This window comes from Augochlora pura, chromosome 4 (assembly GCF_028453695.1).
Source record: "Augochlora pura isolate Apur16 chromosome 4, APUR_v2.2.1, whole genome shotgun sequence".
Classification (NCBI taxonomy): domain Eukaryota; kingdom Metazoa; phylum Arthropoda; class Insecta; order Hymenoptera; family Halictidae; genus Augochlora; species Augochlora pura.
Window position 1 is genome coordinate 14,803,762 of NC_135775.1, and position 18,532 is coordinate 14,822,293.

An 18,532-nucleotide genomic window follows, 5' to 3' on the forward strand; every position below is an offset into this window, starting at 1 on the left:
TAAATGTTTTCAAAATACCATTTAATAAATAACTTATATATAAAAAGAAACTGCTACATTATAAGTGATCCAAGCGGTGCTTCCATTCGAATATTTTGTCATTTATTCTAAAACCACTCCAACTATCTACTGATTCTGGACCTATTGGTTTAATAGAGACAGGAGTGCAGTACTCTTCGGTCGGTTCTGGCAAGAAGAAATCAGAAAGTATTGGTACAATGTCTCGTTGACGTGGCTCTGGATCCTTACTACGTGTTAGTCTACTAGGCAGTTGTTTTTCATCTATAGACAAGTCCACCAAGTTTTTGTAAATGACTTCGTCTAGAGGGAAATCCAAGGCACTAGAGATCTGTAAAAGAAAAGAAGATATTTCATGACACTGTATTGTAAGAATCTTTCTCTTCATACCTTTCCATTTATCAAATTTTTATAAGTAGGGGGCAAATGCTCAAAGTCAACTGCAACTTTCTGCTGCTTTAGTTCATTTAATTTACTAATTGTACACAAGACAGAATTGTATTCTGGTCTTGCCAACTTTTCACCAGAAGTACATGGTTTTATGTGAGCTTTATCCTCAATTTTTACAATCTTCAGAATGTCTTGATTTTTATGCGATACTCCAGAACCAATATAAGGTTTTATTTTTGAACCAACTATGTTTCGTACCATAGTTTTCTTCACTGGAGAAGCTTTAATTTTTGATGCAGCTTTGTTGTATTTATAACATGGCATAACATTCACAACAGACTTCAATTTTTTAGAGGTCAGTGAGATCCTAGATGGCTTAACTGAATTTAATTTTTTATTACCATTACTTGAGCAAGGTTTCATTTTGCAATGTGCTACTTGTGTGTATGAACTATTTTTAGTGATATTGTTAGTGCCCGTTTTAGTGAAGGGTGCATTATTTTCCTTGCCTTTCTTATCGGTTGTATAGTCCACTTTTTCAATATCAGTCTTAATCGAGTTCTGTGATTTGAGTACTTTATTTGGTATTTTTTCTTGCAAAGTAGACTGTGAAGTATTGGTCTTTCTGACTTTGTCATTCTCTTCAGAGCATACTTTAGTATTCACAGAATTATTTACATCATTCATAGGCCTCAGATTTTCAGTTTTATTTGAGGTACTGGAGCAAAAAGGAATTGCATCATCGCATCTTAAAAATTGCGTTCTTTCAATACAATTTAGAGACTTTGTTTCTTTGCTGTCATGATCATGGGATACATGATTCGATTTTAATACAATAACAGGCTTATCTAGTGTTTCTATGCTTCTAATTTTTGGCTTATTAGAGTGATTAGAGTTGCTTCCATCCACTGAATTTTTTAATTCTTTCGATTTATCAACATCGATTTGACAAAACCTAACTTTTGGTCTCGTAAAATGATTGGTATTCGTAGACATTATAAAGAAAAATATGTATAATTAATCAAATTTAGATATAGTTTCACACGAATTCAGTTCTAAGGTTTGACAATTTAAAAAATTTGACAACATAACCTCCAAAGATTTATCGTGGTTGATAGCTGTCAAACATTCTCAGAAATTTTTTGTCGTGGTCATGATATATTAATTTCATTATTCCATAACGTGTGAGACACGAGGATACACAAAACTTTTAATTGTTTCTAACTTTTGGTTTAGTAATCGTTGATTAGTCACTCAAAAGACAATTGCATTTACCGCGTGCTTCAGTTGGTTTCAGTCGTACTGCAACTATTTCAGTATTGTTATTTTAATTAGTGCTGTTTAGCAACAGTTAGTGGTATTTATGACGGAAAATGTATCATACGAGATCATGGAGCCATTCGTAGTAATTTTATTTATTAATTAATAGTATCTTCTCTTCTTTTAACAACCACTACTTTCAAAAGGTTATAATAATCGGAATACCGAAATTACAGCAATTTTTATTTATTTTACAGAATCCTCAAAACTTACCCGTGGAACGCTTAAAATTAATAATTAAGACTTCTGGAATTGACGAGTACGTTGATGCCTTGGTACGTTTGTTTATAAAAAAAGAATATATTTTCAAAGATTTCAACTATAACTACATAGTTACATCATAAACAGATTTTAATAATTTCTTTATCATAGCATTTTATATTTGATTGTTTTATCTAGAAAATTATCTATTTGACATTATCTAGAAAATTTTTACACTAACAAAATATTTTATCGATCATATTTAGAGTGATAGGTGGGCAGATGACCGCTATTTCTTGCATTATGAAGCTCCCAATATTTATGATGAAAATGGATTGGAGATTATTGGGGCAAAAGAATATTGGATACAAATCATTAATTATATGATTAATGATTTGAAATGGTTAACTAGTCTTCCCTATTTTCGGTAAGCATATAATTAAAAATGTTTAATAATTCCTCTAGTGTATTGTTGAACAATTCTATATTGTAATAGATATAATACAGATATCTATTGTATTCAAAATTTTTAAGTTATTTACTGAACTTATTGTTTATTTAGATTTTGGTCCAACATTATATACAATACAACAATAATAGATGCATTGGTATCTGTGCTACAAGAAGCACCACCGTTTTATGCTTTAGAAAATTTTCCAAACTGTCCAGAAATGTTAGAACTACTAGAAATAATCAGGTACTATGTACTTGTTGTTTTCACACGCCTTATTACAAACAAGGAAAGCTCCACGGAATTCATGGAAATATCATTTCTTGGGAATTTACTTTATGAAAAGTACATATTTACAGTACCCATTATATTTGATCTCTGTCAACTTTATGGCAGGGAAAATGCGAAAGTAATAAAAAGGCTCTTGCAATGTTTATTTAACTTAGAACCACGATACAATAATGATTTTAATAAAGCTGTTCCATGTCTTATAGAGGTAAGGTGCAAATATATTCGAGGTAGTCATTGTCTTTATAAATAGAATTTACTATGAATATTTTTATTTTAGGCTCTTCAAAATGTTGAGAGAAAGTTTGATCATTCGACAGTATACAATGGAACACTTTCATTGGCCCAACAGAATACTGGCTACAAACATCTAACATTATTTGATTTACAGGATTTTATATTGTATGTATTAGATATATCAACAACAATTACTGTATTTTTGAACAATTATCCACCTGCAGTGCATCTATTTCACAATGAAGATTTTATAAAAAAGTAGGTATTTAAATTAATGATCTATTTTGCATCTGTCAATTTGTAATTTTTACAAATAGAACTTTTTTTACAAATAGAATCGTTTTAATATATGAAAACACAATACCTGAGATGTATAAGAATTTAGATAAGTTAGGATCCAATGATGAAAATATGCCGAAGTATATGGAACTGAAACATCGATTGGATGTGATTAGGGTTGAAATTTTAAACCTCTTTAGAATTGTCTTATACAGCCCAATACAAAATATAGAAACAAATACGTAAGTATATAGATATTATAAACATATCAATAATGTACATTTAAGCTCGTAATAACTCAATTGTAAATAACATAATTATATATTATAAAATAATATAATTATGAAATTATATTTAGAGATCCTACATCAGAAGCAGATATAAAGGAGCTTGTCGAAGAATATTTTACTTTTTTAATGTATGCCGTCTCTGAGAAAGAATTCATTACAGATTATGATCAATTTTATCCAGTTAAACGAGACTTGGATATACTGACTAATATCTATCCTGAATTGTATCCTTTGATTTTAACTCACATAAACGTATTGCCATAATTAAAGCATTATTGTTAAGATTTTAATACTTAACAAATATTTAGTGATATGATAAGGTATGATTACATATTGAATCTGATAAAAACGACTACTGAAAAACCTGATGTTCCATCAACTCCTTTGTTTAATCATATAAATGTAAGTAGAAATGTTAGAAGAAATATTTCATGTCACTTGATGATGTTTGTCTTTAAAGGAACCTGTGGCTGGACCCAGCGGTATCCAGTGTCAGCCACCGATACGTGCACATATGGAACATGTTAACAATACAAATAAATCCGAATTGCTACAAAGTATTGCTGCAGTAAAAGATGTTCTGTGTGATTTAAAGGAAGATTTTATCAAGGTAATAATTTCACGTAATAAAGATGAAACAATTCAGAGTAAAGAAACGCATATATAGCATTGTTGTTACAGTTGTGTTTAGAATATTACAAATACAAAACTGAATCTGTAATCAATGCTATATTGGAAGACAATTTGCCGCCCGGATTAGAAAGCTTGAAGTCTGAAATGAAAGAAATACCAGCCGAGTATATGGTAATTGAATAATTTTCATGCTTTGTAAACGTAGAATTACTTGTATAATTCTTTTTAGAGTGACACAGTCAAGAAAGATGTAGCTTCTAGCTTCGCAGCTCTCAATTTCTTTGACGACGACGACATTAATGAATGTGATAATGTCCACATTAAAACGCGTGAAGAAATTGCTGTGCCTAAGGATTACATCATTAAAAACTAGTAAAACAAAAATTATAATATCAAATTTTATTTATTTGCATGTAACAACTTTGTAAAATAACATTGATAAAAACCGTATTATCTTTTAATATAAAACGAATATTTTTACATTTACAGCCTCAACCAGGATATCTATGAAGATGAATTTGACGACACGTATGATAATCGTGACGTAAGGGGCACAGAGAATGACTCTGAACTTGATTCTAGACCTTATACTACACCCAGGGTTCGTATTATTAACTGATAACTTGAGTACAGTTGACCTTCCTACAGTACGATTAATTCATACCATGTTGTATTAACCCTTTCGCTACGAAACACATTACTGAGTAGTTGACACTGAGGTACGGAATGCTACGAAGTAGAAGTTGTTTCTTGTTTTCTAAGTTTTACAATAATATTTATTATATTTAGTAATATCACTTTACTTTCTAAAATATAAAGGTTTAAAATCATATAAAATAAAATAAAATCGTATAAAATAAAAGTATATATATGGTATATATATATATATATATATATATATACGCCCCTCGGAGCGAAAGGGTTAAATCGGTGTTACAAGAAATCTGTGGAAGGTATATGACCAAGTCCCCTCTGCCAATAGAAACCATAACGCACGATAGAAACATTTCTTCTACCAACATAAGCTGAGTCATAAAAAAATCATGTTATAAGAATACCATGTTGCATAAGACTGGCCCAATTTTTATACCGCCTGATATGGAAACCGTGTTCCCAAAATACTGTATTAAGGAGAGTTGACTATATTCAGAGATGCGTTAAAAACATTTCAAAAAATTGTAGGTACTCCAAGGAAAACAAAAGATTGAAATTATCGACGAATCAGAATCAGAATCAGATGATGACAAGGAGGGTGAACAAAATGGTAAAGATCATTTTATACGAAATCCGGCTGAGTTACGTGCTGAAGCCGAACAGAGAAAGCAAGCCATGCGAGGTAGAAAACACGCATTCAACGTGACTGGTAAAATACATTAATATGCTAGAACCTTTTATGCGGATCATACTTTCTCTCAAAAAATTATATTCATATATATCCTTTCCATTGAGTAGGTAAACCAAAAGATCACGGGCAAGAGAAGGATGTCTTGCACAACAGACAACAAAAGAACACCCATAAGGCAAGAGGTGCCAATCACAACCGTCGTTCACAAGCCCAACGGAAAAGAAATCCAGGACTTCCATTTTAAGTGTACCTATACTTTTACAATATCAGTGTAAATACTGCAATGTGATAAATACATTCGTACCTAGGCCAAGACCACAATATCCGGTTCCTCCCAGTAGTTAGTATTCAGTTTCATTGTGTTTACCGCTTATAAGCGATTCGTCTTCACGAATTTTTCACAATAGTAAGTGCTCTTATTCTGTCCATTTGAACTGCGATTAATTGCTGGTATTCCTCTTCGGGTATCATGGCACTAGAAGGCGATCCCGAAACGTTAGAAACTGGCATTAACTGCGTGAATAGTTTGGTCGTGCTTCCATAATAGTCCAACTGTATCATGATCAAAGCGTGTACACTAGGTTTAATGTATTCTAATCTCTTGTCTAAAAACGAAGGCAACTCAACAAGTAATTGAGCATGAACAATCTTCAATTCTTTTGCAGCTAACTCTTCTGCCCTTCGTTCTCTCTCTAACTTCGCGATGTGACTAGCAGTTCTGTCTTTCTTCTCTTGCAATTTTTTTACTCGATTGTATAAGTATTTCCAGTTGTTTACTAGCTCTTCCCGTTTGGCTATTGCAGCAGCTATTAGAGCAAATTCGTCACGCAATTTCTTCAAAGGTTCTATGAAAGTTTTTTGACAGAGAACTGCCATGTCTTGTACAGTTTTCCCTACCTGTTAAAATAGCAACATTTTAGCTTTGTTACATGAACTAAATATGTACCTCATTGATCTACCTGTGTTGTAACAGAGTGATAATCTTCTAAGACTCTTCTAAATTCATCACTGAGATGACCTAAGCCACAAGTTGTTAGATTCAATGTTAGTCTTTGATCTGCACGGTCCAAATTTACAACTGCTTCTACATATTTCTTCATTTCTTTTGTCAACTTCCTGATAGTATCTTCAACACTGTAAGAAAGTAAGAACCATGCAGGCAACGAGTTTTCATTCTTGTAGAAAATGTTGCATTTAATTTTCTCAAGAACTCTTACAGATATATAGGTATATTTGTAATGTAGAGATATTAATACATACTAAATGAGTCTTTGAACAGCCACATCGAGATCCCTATCTTCTGCATGTGATAACAAAGGTTGTGCTGGAGTAGGTCTCTGTGTCAAATGATTCCTCTTCAAAGGATTCCTGTTTGAATTATTATAATATTTATGTAGATGACTATGCTAACCTCTTTAACTTAATATGTTGTCATGTAATAATTTCAACTCACCACGTCATATTCTACATGTATTTACAAAAAGTTACATATTATTGTATCTTCTAGATCCCCTTAGTATACAAAAATAAATTATCAAGATTGCTAACAAAGCTATTGCACACCGCGAATTAAGTATGTTGTATCTTATCACTTCTATCAGCCATCGGTTTAACAAAACACATGACTAGATAATTCAGATCTACTTCCAAAGATTGTTTTTGTTACTTCAAAATTTCTTGTATTATATATCTCTCGTGGATTTTTAGCATTTTACTGTTCAAAAAGATTTTAACGAGTTTGAAACTAATGTAACAATTCCTAACCTTAACCAATCGCAATCAATATTTCGATCCATTAATGTGATTAATTCCATTTGTGCTACCAAGAAGAAAAGGTTAAAAAAAGATACAGTTTACGTAAAAACGATATTTATTGTTTTTTCATCTTTTATACATATATTTAATTCCTTAAAAATTGAAATATTATTGATACAATAAATTCCAAAATCTCTTAAATTAGTTTAGATTTAAATATACAAGATCAATTACAGCTTAATGATCTATGATAATTAATTCGTCTATGCCCCAATCTTCGTAACTGTTGTCAGGTAAATATCGCCTAATAACTATTGGAATTTTCCTTTGTTTTAATTCTTTCATAGCAATTTGTAGAGGATCCGTCTCTCCTTCTAGTTCTACCATAACTGGAGCACACATAGCTATCTGTAATGCTCTTGTCCCTAGCACCCTAGCCCGTTCATACCTATGAATAAATAATTATTATTTTACTTGTATACTCTTCTCATACAAGAATTCTAAAATTACTTACTTTGTCATATATCTAGTTGTAATCCGTTTTGATCTTTGTACACCACCAGTGGCTTCACCAGCCGCAAGCAGTTCTATATTCTCTCCATCTTCCTCTTGAGGCTCTAATTCAATGTTGTCGTCGTCATCAACATCATCAAAATCATCTGCTACTCTGTAAAAAGTAAATAAATCTAATACATTGTTGGTAGAAAGGTCCTCTGTGAAAAGATATATGCACTCATGTTGTACTATCAAAATGATTTAGTACTGATATAATTGAAGATTATTTTATGTTTTTATTAATATAAAGTATTCCTGAATGCATCTATATCAAAACACATGATTAGATTAAAAACAATTACATTTTTCTAGGTTATATATATTACAAACGTGTAAACTGTACGAGGTTTCTATACATTGCGTAATAAATTAGTCGTTTACTTACTCGTCCCCATCAAAGTCATCATCTGCCATTTTTCACAATTAATTGAATAAGAATTCTTAAGTACAAATTTATGTCTCTACATTAACTGTTTTCTCAGTACCCACAATAAGTAAGAGACAGAACGAAACCAGCGAGCTCTATGTGTTAGCAATGGTCGTTTGGCGGCAAAGCGTCGTACACGGATTGCCGACGGATATTTTCTCGGTCTATACGAATGAAAAATCGCTTCAATACTTTTCCTAATTTAGTTTTTGTTAAAAAATATCAATAGAATCAAATGCAGTGGTTAATTTTTGTGTTCAGTAAAGAACTTTTCTTAAATATAGAAATATTTTGTGTTGAAAATACGTTTTTTGATATTTTTTAACACTTTGATGGTTGTTTAACAGTAGTGTAAATTCTCTTTAATTGATCTTCAGTTTGTAAACAAAATTGGGTAATTTAGGAAAAAGAGATCTGATTATTCGAGTTTCGCGGCTCATTTCCATAGTTGTTGACAAATGGTGGTCTGGAATGTGCTACAAAGTGGTGGAGGAATGACTGGAGTGTGCTGACAACATTGTCACATTTGGAATCCTTTGACATTACAAATTCAATTTATAAGGTCTTTCCACTATTATTCTAGAGCACATTCCAAACCATTACTGAAATCCAATGTACCGACTCTGAGCCTTATCGCCATTTTGGTAGTGCAATCTGGCATCTCTGGCTCTGATCTAGTGTGGCGGTATGAATGGCGTCACTTGGATTGGATTTATAGCCGTATCTGTATTAGCATTTTCAAAAGTGATTTTCTAAGAGTTTTGGGATCTTACGTAAATTCTACATATTAATAGTTTTTGGACAATTTATTTAGTTTAGTATAGCTCAGATTAGTTCAATGTAGTTTAACTTAGTTTAGTTTAGGTGAATAAATTAAAATAAAGTGTATCATGAGTGAGGAATCAAGTAAGTTAATTGTTCAATACTTTCTTTTGCATGAAAATATAATTTGTATAATTACTGTATGAGAAATAAAAGTATTTCTATTGTTAAATTTTGTGTATTATAAAAATATGTATAATAATAATTTTTACAATCATTAAATAAATTGTAAACTAATTATGAATTTCAAATTAGTAGGCAGTATCTCTGAAAGTTCTTCTCCTCCAGCAAAGAGACGTTTTTCCGAACAAACATTTCGAGATAAATGGCTTGAAGATCCAACATTCTCTGCATGGCTGGCAAAGTCAGACAATGTCTTACATGCTTGGTGTCGAGCCTGCAAAAAGAATTTAAAGGCAAAAAAGAGCAATTTAGATTTACACTCTACTTCACAGATGCATATATTAAGCATGCAAAGTTTAGGAGAAATGGGCATGAATGGATCCACAATAGGAGGTTTTGAAAGTCAGGTGAAAAGGGCAGAGATACGGTATACATTGGATGTTGTAGACCATAATCTTAGTTTTTATTCACATGGTCATTTTATTGGTATGGCCAAAGAGGTGACACCAGACAATGTTGTTTTACAACATTGCACACTAAAGCGAAGCAAAATGGCAATGATAGTAAAAAACGTTTTAAGTAAATACATTGTTCAAGAAACAATGAGTATTTTACGTAATAAATACTTTTCTTTATTAATGGATGAGACTACAGACATTTCATCCACCAAACATGTTTGTTTATTGGCACGATATGTGGATGGACCTCAAATAAAAACGTATTTATTAGACTACATGTGCATAAATGAAACAAATGCCAGAAGTTTATTTCAATATTTAATGTACTGCTTGGAAAGAAATAAATTACCAATAAATAATCTTGTAGGATTCAGTTTGGATAATGCAAGCGTTACAGTTGGGCCCAATAACTCTGTTGTAACACGTTTATTGTCAATTAACAAAGAAATTTGTGTAATCCCTTGCATTCGCCACTTGTTTCATTTAGTTACGAAGCATGCTTATTCTGTTTTGCCAGAAGATGTAGGAAATTTTTTAAGTGGCGTATACTCTTACTTTAATAAAAGTGATAAAAGGAAACAGGCATTAGAGGCTAAACAAAGAGCTTTAAATATGCCAAAATTGATAATACTGGAACCATGTCTAACACGATGGCTAACATTATATAAAAGCATAGAAAGAATTCTAAGCCAATGGCCAGCATTATGGGAAGTATTTAGAGATGCTAGTAGAGAAAAAAAATCTTTGAAAGCACAAGTATTATATAATGTTTTTGATCAAGGATACATGAAAGCATACTTAGAATTTCTTAAACTGCCATTGGAATTGTTTACAGACTACAATATTGTATTTCAAAAATCAGATATAGCAATACATACACTACTAAGAGAGTGTACTATATTAACAAAACATATAGCTCAATTTTTTATAAAACCTCAATGTATTCAGTCATCTAATACATTTGAAATTAATGTTGATGAAGAGGAGAATTTACTCCCTTTAGAAGAAATATATATTGGCGAAGAAGCCCTAACAACAATTAATCAATTGAAAGCGAAAGAGGAAAATAATGCAATAATCACAGAATTCTATGTAGATGTACAAAATTTTTATAAAACTGCATATAAAGAACTGGGACAACGAATACCTCATAGTGAATCATTTCTAAATTCTTTGAATTTTTTAAAACCAAAAGTTGCATTAGAAATTGGACACAGTGTAGAACCAATATATAATATAATTGCTAAATATTCAAGTAAATTTGATAAAATAAGAATTGCAAGAGAATGGCGTCTCCTACCTACTAGTTTTACGAGTGAAGAGAGACAAGAAATAATTTGTATGAACATAAAAAATTTTTGGCACAGAATAAGTATTGAAAAAGGCCCTGATGGAATAACACATTCATTTAAAAATATTAGCAAACTTGCAGAGTTATGCATGACACTGCCTCATTCTAATGCAGACGTTGAAAGTCTTTTTTCACATGTAACAAATATTAAAACTTTTCATAGGAATAAATTACAACCTGGAACTGTATGTGCATTGGCAAGAGTGAAATTAGATTTACAAAACAAACAAAAAGATTCTGAAACATACCCCATTCCAGATGAAATGATAAAATTGCACAACAGTAAAATGTATGAAAGAGAAAGTTTGCCATCACATTTAAAGGGCGTGTTATTATTAGATAATGATAGTGCCAGCGAATCGAGTGATAATGAAATTATTGTACCAGACTTAGAAATGTAGTATGTCTAAATTCTGAATGTATGATATATTTATATGTACAATATGGTAATGTATATACATATTTATATTTATTATGTTATACATGTATATTTAAATATGTATTATAAGTTTATTGTTAAAAGGTAGAAAATGAGATAGATTTCATTTTTGTACTTGTACTTGTATATATATATATACAGGGTGGTCCATTTAAAAATTGGAATTTCATTTTGCTATAAAAAAAAAAGGCTTAATATTTTTCATTGGTTGAACATTTATTCAAAAGGTTGTTTCATGACATTTATTTATGAAATATGATTTCGGTCAAATGACCACCATGGCTGACTTGACAGTAGCCCACCCGGTCCACCCAATTTTTGAGTACATTTTCGAAGGTTACAGGCATAATCGCACCAATAGCAGCATCAATTTCGACCTTGAAGTCTTGAATTGTTTCTGGATTGTTGGCGTAACATTTATCTTTTACCGCTCCCCAAAGATAATAATCCAATGGCGTCAAATCGCAGCTTCTTGGTGGCCAATTCACATCAGCATTTCTGCTGATTATCCGATTTCCGAAGACTGGTCACAAAACATCGATTGTGGCGTTCGCTGTGTGACACGTAGCGCCGTCCTGTTGAAACCAAATATGTATCGTCCAAGTCTTCATCTTCAATTTGTTCGAAGAACCAATCGTTCAACATTGCGCGGTAGCGCTCGTCATTGACGGTTACGGCTATTCCTTCTTCATTTTCGAAGAAAAATGGGCCGATGATGCCGTCAGACCAAAATCCGCACCAAACAGTCACTCGTTGTGGGTGCATTGGCTTCTCCACGACAACGTGTGGGTTTTCTGTGCCCCAGATGCGACAGTTTTGCTTATTAACATAACCACCGAGGTGAAAATGAGCTTCGTCCGAAAAGATGATTTTTCGGTAAAATTCGCCATCCTCGGCCAAACGATCTTCTGCCCAATTTGCGAACTCCAGACGTTTCGGGTGGTCAATTGCCTTTAGTTGTTGCGAAAATTGAATTTTATATGGCTTTGTAGCAAGATCTTTACGCAAAATACGCATTAAAGAAGTGCGTGAAATGTCCAATTGTGAAGAACGATGACGAGTTGATGGTTGATTACGCACACTTTCAGCAACAGCAGCAATATTTTCGGTTGAGCGCACTGGACGAGTACGTACACGAGTTGGTTTATCCACCAACATTCCAGTTTCACGAACTCGCTTTACGAATTGATCCACATATTGAGTTTTTGGCACATTCTTTTTGTTAAATTTTGTCTTCAGATTTCTCACAGTTTGAGTTGAAGACTCACCACTTTGGAAATAAGTTTTTAATATTTCCCAACTTTCTTGAAGCGAATAGCGACCCATTTCGTAAATTTCAGAGGTTATGCAAATATCTGCCACTTTCCGAACGACGTTTGATTGTTTCTAAAGTCAAATAACTGATAGTTCAAATTCCAAACACTAGATGGACCATCCTGTATATACGATATAACTCTTGTACAGATAATAAATATTCTGTACTTGTATAAGTCTTATAGGCATAACGAATTAAGGTACGAATGACGTGTTTTGGAAAGCACGAAGAAGACAAAATACATGTTGTGTCGTATCGTTCGCCTCGTTGACGACTTAGATTTACGACCGGTTAACGAAGAAAGGTTGTAAGTCTAACTCCGGAGAATCCGTTTATTTACACTTTGTACAGAAGTGATCTTAGTTACAGAGGACTTGGCTGCACTTGTAACTAATCTCGATATAATTACGTCGCGATTTATAATAGTTAAATGATTCTAAACTTTGCTGTCTTCGATGTAAAGACGATTCTTTGATCTTGCTACCTCGGTGCAAGACGATTCTAACTTGGTGTACTTGTTGCTAAAACGATTCTAACTTGATGCACTTGATGTAAAAACGATTCTGTTATTTTGACGCCGTACTAGCTTTTAGGTAAGCTCGGTTGCAGGAGAAATTTGGTGGAAGTGGAAAATGTTTAAAGTAGGGATAGGAAGGATCTCTGTGGTAGGGGATGTTTTAGCAACGTTTGACAGGGATTTCCTCCAGGTCTGAATTTACCGTAAAAATAGCCGTTCGCGGAACGGCGCGAGTCTGGCTTGGGCCTTCAGGCCTCTGTCCGCGGAGCCCTTTGGAAATCCCCGAGGTTTATGATGCCAGCGTTCGCTATTGAAACCGAGAACAAGAGATTGTAAAACGATTACCATGCGTCGCGCGAAATATTAAAATTACTTGATGGATCGGTTCCTCAAAAATAGCCTTTTACCATTACTAGCATCATAAACTGTAAATTAGCCTTCCTTGTCTGAATGTCGTTCTTGGCGCCCTATGTCCAGAACGGAACAATACATTTATGTTGATTATAAATTGCAAATTATGAGACATGGCAGCTTCTCGCGCCAAGTAATTGATTGGCGTGTGACGTTAGCCCGCATACCTTTCTTTTTTAACAACACGGCCAAAACTTTGTAATAGCAATTTATTCCTTTAAACGATATTATAATGAATTTTAACGATTGCCCAGTTGTTAAATGTCACCTTATGTGTACAAAAAGTCTTTAAACGTGTCAATTGGGATAGAAATACTTGAGGTTCCAAGGTATTAATTTCACGTGCACGTATAAAATATTTTCACCGTCCAGTGGCGACACTGCATGCATTGTATGCATGTATGTACACTTTCATGACTCTCACATTTTTGCCGTCAGTTGGCTACGATACTTTATTCTGGTTTTCATACCTTCGCCACTAGGTGACTCGAGTTACGTAACGTTGTAGGAGCTCGTTCGGTTACACGTGAGAGACGCGAGTCGAGCGCCTCTACAGAAAGCTTTTAAACTATTTTCAGACGTGTTTACCGGGTCGGTAAGACAGGTATAGACATGTATAAACATGCGACTGGATTAAGATCACCAAATATAAAAACTATTTATTAAATATAGAAAAAAGATTCGCGGATATTTTTTAGTCTTGCCGTAGCAATGTTTCTTCATTTGTATTAGAAATTAAAATGTATTAGTAAGGTTCTACTTTTATATATCATGAGTGGCGCCACTCATCCTGGAGGTAATGTTAGTATTCTTCATAGTTTCAAATTCTTCCCTACGAAGCTTGATGTATTTATTATATGCCGTTGTAAAGTAGATGCTTGCAGCTTTAGTTTAAGCTATATTGCATTAAAAAAGATTCGCGGGAACATAATTTTTCATTGTGTCGAGATCTAACTTATGATTGTTTTCAGCTTTTGTTAAGGCAAGAGGTTTAGAAATGACTTTGTGGTATGGCCAACCATCTGTGAGTTTTTCAGCAATTTGTTTAGGGCTGTTGCAATTTCTTTAGCGAACCGGTCTGCAGCCAACATGTGGCACATAAAATTAAATAGATTTCAGGATGATGGAGGTCATGCCATCATTTAGTCTCCCAGGTCCAGGAAGCCTTGCCATAAAGTCCCAAGACTAGGGGAAGAGGGTATCGGCCGCGAGGTATCGGCATCGGCAATCTTGGCCAGCTGGAATTTCCGCGCATTGCCAAACACCCATCCACCCGCGAGTGCAATGCCCCCCCCCCCCCCAGTCATCCCTACCATAGACAACGTGGCTCGGGCACATTGGAAGGGATGGTCGGGTTTCACCTGACTTGGGGATCGGGAGGGGCGCTTAAGGCCCAAAAAAGAGTTTTGATGTAGAAAATTCGAGGAAGTCAGAGTACATCAGAGCTTTAGACAGGACAGAACACATTAGAGATTCAGACAATACAGTACAGAAAACATAGAGAGATACGAGTAACGGTTAGATTGTGCGTTACAAATAAAGTTAGCATTTCAAACCGAGATACAGTGGGCCGCATTAATATTCGAACACCGTTGTATTCGAGAAATTTTTACTCCGTATCTTTACTGTTTGTTGAGTTAATGAATTTATAGTTTTTTAATAAGTCAGAACACTTACTTTAGATTCTACTAATATAAGTTTTATTTACATAATTTATATAGTTTTATTGTTAACTGATATTAAATGAACTGGTGCTTAATTTTGACGTCGCAAAAATATTCGGACATTCCATACACTTTGTAGTTTAAGTGACCTGTTAAGATGAATTCTTTGCTTGATGACAATGCTTGTAAACATATGATGTAAGCACATATTAGCTGTGAATATGTTACGTAAAGGGAATAATACCTCGCTTAATGTATGCCAATTTGTTACTTATCATCGCAAAAAAGGAAAATCATATAGAGAAATCGGGATATTATTAAATTTGAGCAAGAGTACTGTTGCGAACATTGTACGAAGATATAATCGTGAGGATAGAATAGAATCTTTCCCTTGTTACGAGCCGAGGGCTAAGGCAGTCGTGCGTGACCGAGGATTCGTTAATTTGTGGAATTGGAGGTATAAGGATTGAACAATTGCAGACGAGCCGAGGTCTGTTTCACCGTCGGGACCCACAATGACAGGAGTGTGTGGACGAGCCGGTGTCTGTTTCACCACCGGGACCCACAGGAAGGTACTCGTAGATGAGACGACGTCTGTATCACCGTCATTGAAACGGTGGCCTAACATGAAACATGGGGCCTACGAGTCGGAATAAGGAATAAGGAATAGGGAATAAGGAATAGGGAATAGGGAATAGGGAATAGGGAATAGGGAATAGGGAATAGGGAATGTTTATGAAAAAGCGCTGGTCGCCGCCTAACAGTCGCTGCAGGGGAGATAAGAATTTTCGAGGGATACACAGTTTGAAAAATAACGCGGTATGAATGGGTCTGTACGTAACACCCTCATAAAGGTCGTCCAAAGTTACTTAACGATCACGATAAACGTAATATTATTAAAAAAATAAAAGTAGACCCTAGTTTAAGTGCTACAAAATTGACAGCAAAGTTTTTTGAGAAGACCCGTAAGAAGATTCATCCCGAAACAGTTCGTCGGATGCTTCATGAAGATGGATATCATGGCAGAGTTGCCCGAAAAAAGCCATATTTTAACGATATTAATCGAGAGAAGCGATTACTCTTCGCTAAAGAATACACTTCTAAAGAAGAAACATAGTGAAAAGATGTAATTTTTGCAGACGAAAGCAAATATAATATTTTCGGATCTGATGGCACAAACTTATATGGCGTAAAGCTTACTAAGAATTTTAAGCCAAGGTTGCACCACGGTGGAGGAAGTGTGATGGTTTGGGGTTGTGTCTCAGCTGCTGGAGTGAGTGAACTAGTTTTTATTCATGGAATTTTAGACAAAAATAAATATTTAAATATTTTGAAACAAAATGTACTAAAAAATGCTATTAATATGAACATTCGTAACGATTTTAAATTTTACCAAGATGATGACCCCAAACATAAATCACGTATAGTTCAAGAATATTTATTATATAATTGCCCAAAAGTATTGAAAATTCCTCCACAATCACCAGATCTAAGTCCGATTGAAAATTTATGGGATTACTTAGATCGTCGAATCAGAATGTCGCCAATAAAGTCCAAAGAAGAATTAAAATTGCGATTAACCAAAGAATGGTCACGTATTCCATTAGAATATTTAAATAAAATTATTTCCAGTATGCCTTAATACGTACGGAGATTACTCCCGACGTTTTCTTTCCTTCTTGAGGGTGTACGCTAGATAACGTCAGCAGGGAGCACGGTCCCACGATCCAAATACAAAAAATGTTTAGACTCCTGACAGGCTCCAGCTTAAGGGTTGGGACCACGTGCCCCTGAGTCACGGTATCATCCGCGGGATATTCTGGTCACGTAGACCCAGCCCCCACTACCAAATTTTTCAATTCAGCCGAATATAAATGGGCCCAGATTTTTCTCCTCATCGGGCAGTTTGAAGTCAAGTAACAACGATGAGACACAACGAGATCGAGCCGAGTTCTCCTTCGAGCATATAGTGACCTAATACGTATACGAGGTTGTTAGCTCCCGCCGACTTGGTGCGTAACCCAGGGGGCGTGAATTAAAAAATTAATGAAATGAAAAATTAATATAATATAACAAGTTCAGTCTATTACAAATGTGTAAGTGTAGTGTGGAATTCGCGATAGTCCTAAGACACGCCCCCTGGGTTACGCACCAAGTCGGTTATTCATTCCATTTCCCAGTTCAAGTCAGTTGTTGGTACAGTTGGGTCAGTTGTTGGATCAAAAATCGCTTCAACTGAAAATTCACACATGTTAATAATTTGGAATTATCGTGCTTTAATGTCAATTTTTGCTGTATCAAGACTCTCATCAAAAAATTGAAATGTTATTTAATACACTATAAATATAAATTCTATCGAACTGCCGTAGCATGAACTGGAAATATTCGTTACATTTTAACATATGAAGAATATAATACCCTTCCATGAATCTTACATGTAACTAGATAAATATACTAAACAAAAAATAAACTATCAGTTTATATATAATAATTTGTTTTTGTATAAGTCTTACCGGGGCGCAGTAATTGGAACATCTACCCAAAATAGAATAGTGATCATCTCACATTGTGCAAACATGTGGTGCGAATCATGGAGGTTATAAGTTCATGGTTCTTGAATATGATGAAATATGAAGCGCACGATTTCCCATAGTTCATTTTTATTTAATTTGTCGTTGTAATAGATTTTGTAATAGAATTATATTATCAGTAAGAATTATATTATCACCTGCAGAGGATATGTACGAAAAATAACTTTTAGCTAATCTTCTGTTTTGAAAAGTTGCTTTATTTGTCTACGAACTTCTCTCACAACTGTCTCAAATGATTTTGAACGCAGAATAGAACTTGACATTGTGCATGATGAGACTTTGCAGTAAACAACTGAAAATATTCCCTGGCTAAGCAGGAAACTGTGGGATACTTCTGTAAAAAATATTGTCTGATCGGGGGAAATTGTACATCGTAGGAGAAGCGATGCTTTCTATGCCTCAACATTTCACTAACATTTCCTATGACATTGTTAGAAATTCTTTAAATTCGAAATATCATAACTGGGTTCAACAAAATCGTACAACAATGAAAATTAGCGTATTTTAAAGAGCAAAGTCTCCGTTCCTGTTAATTTATAATAACTTTCCAAAATAATGTTCATGATATGTATGGGTTATACTTACTCAACGAAAAGGGTTATTTCATTGAACAATGTCTTAAATACCTGCTCCTACTTGGCTCATTACTGTC

General features: G+C 34.1%; 4 protein-coding genes across 4 annotated transcripts; 2 read left to right on the top strand and 2 right to left on the bottom strand.

The window, feature by feature from the left end:
* Window positions 1-4: 4 nt before the first annotated feature.
* LOC144468433 (uncharacterized) lies at window positions 5-7,223 on the bottom strand. The gene is made up of 6 exons (XM_078177892.1): window positions 6,906-7,223; window positions 6,713-6,820; window positions 6,412-6,586; window positions 5,844-6,349; window positions 409-1,408; window positions 5-349 (listed from the first exon to the last, which is right to left on the bottom strand). The coding sequence occupies exons 1-6, from the start codon at window positions 6,911-6,913 to the stop codon at window positions 59-61; spliced, it is 2,088 nt and encodes a 695-aa protein (XP_078034018.1). The 5' UTR covers window positions 6,914-7,223; the 3' UTR covers window positions 5-58.
* Window positions 1,514-5,816, top strand: LOC144468399 (activating signal cointegrator 1 complex subunit 2). The gene is made up of 14 exons (XM_078177834.1): window positions 1,514-1,813; window positions 1,926-2,003; window positions 2,196-2,356; window positions 2,492-2,876; window positions 2,949-3,163; window positions 3,241-3,426; window positions 3,543-3,698; window positions 3,783-3,876; window positions 3,935-4,084; window positions 4,156-4,278; window positions 4,337-4,479; window positions 4,597-4,708; window positions 5,290-5,470; window positions 5,560-5,816. The coding sequence occupies exons 1-14, from the start codon at window positions 1,772-1,774 to the stop codon at window positions 5,694-5,696; spliced, it is 2,163 nt and encodes a 720-aa protein (XP_078033960.1). The 5' UTR covers window positions 1,514-1,771; the 3' UTR covers window positions 5,697-5,816.
* An 81-nt stretch (window positions 7,224-7,304) lies between the features above and the next one.
* Rpii18 (RNA polymerase II subunit RpII18) lies at window positions 7,305-8,308 on the bottom strand. Its single transcript, XM_078178447.1, has 3 exons — window positions 8,148-8,308; window positions 7,722-7,874; window positions 7,305-7,655 (listed from the first exon to the last, which is right to left on the bottom strand). Exons 1-3 carry the CDS (start codon window positions 8,174-8,176, stop codon window positions 7,445-7,447), a joined length of 393 nt encoding a protein of 130 aa, XP_078034573.1. The 5' UTR covers window positions 8,177-8,308; the 3' UTR covers window positions 7,305-7,444.
* A 353-nt stretch (window positions 8,309-8,661) lies between these two features.
* On the top strand, window positions 8,662-11,458 carry LOC144469082 (uncharacterized). Its single transcript, XM_078178986.1, has 2 exons — window positions 8,662-9,095; window positions 9,267-11,458. Exons 1-2 carry the CDS (start codon window positions 9,080-9,082, stop codon window positions 11,342-11,344), a joined length of 2,094 nt encoding a protein of 697 aa, XP_078035112.1. The 5' UTR covers window positions 8,662-9,079; the 3' UTR covers window positions 11,345-11,458.
* Window positions 11,459-18,532: the final 7,074 nt, after the last annotated feature.

Excerpts from the sequence above, each read along its gene's own strand:
- Rpii18 (XM_078178447.1), bottom strand. The coding sequence starts at position 8,176 with ATGGCAGATGATGACTTTGATGGGGACGA. Across the intron at positions 7,875-8,147 it reads GATGACTTTGATGGGGACGA|AGTAGCAGATGATTTTGATG; the intron begins GTAAGTAAACGA and ends TACTTTTTACAG. Across the intron at positions 7,656-7,721 it reads ACAACTAGATATATGACAAA|GTATGAACGGGCTAGGGTGC; the intron begins GTAAGTAATTTT and ends ATTTATTCATAG.
- LOC144468433 (XM_078177892.1), bottom strand. Across the intron at positions 6,350-6,411 it reads ATCACTCTGTTACAACACAG|GTAGGGAAAACTGTACAAGA; the intron begins GTAGATCAATGA and ends CTATTTTAACAG. Across the intron at positions 350-408 it reads AAAATTTGATAAATGGAAAG|ATCTCTAGTGCCTTGGATTT; the intron begins GTATGAAGAGAA and ends TTTCTTTTACAG.
- LOC144468399 (XM_078177834.1), top strand. The coding sequence starts at position 1,772 with ATGACGGAAAATGTATCATACGAGATCATGGAGCCATTCGTA. Across the intron at positions 2,877-2,948 it reads CTGTTCCATGTCTTATAGAG|GCTCTTCAAAATGTTGAGAG; the intron begins GTAAGGTGCAAA and ends TTTTTATTTTAG. Across the intron at positions 3,877-3,934 it reads CTTTGTTTAATCATATAAAT|GAACCTGTGGCTGGACCCAG; the intron begins GTAAGTAGAAAT and ends TTGTCTTTAAAG.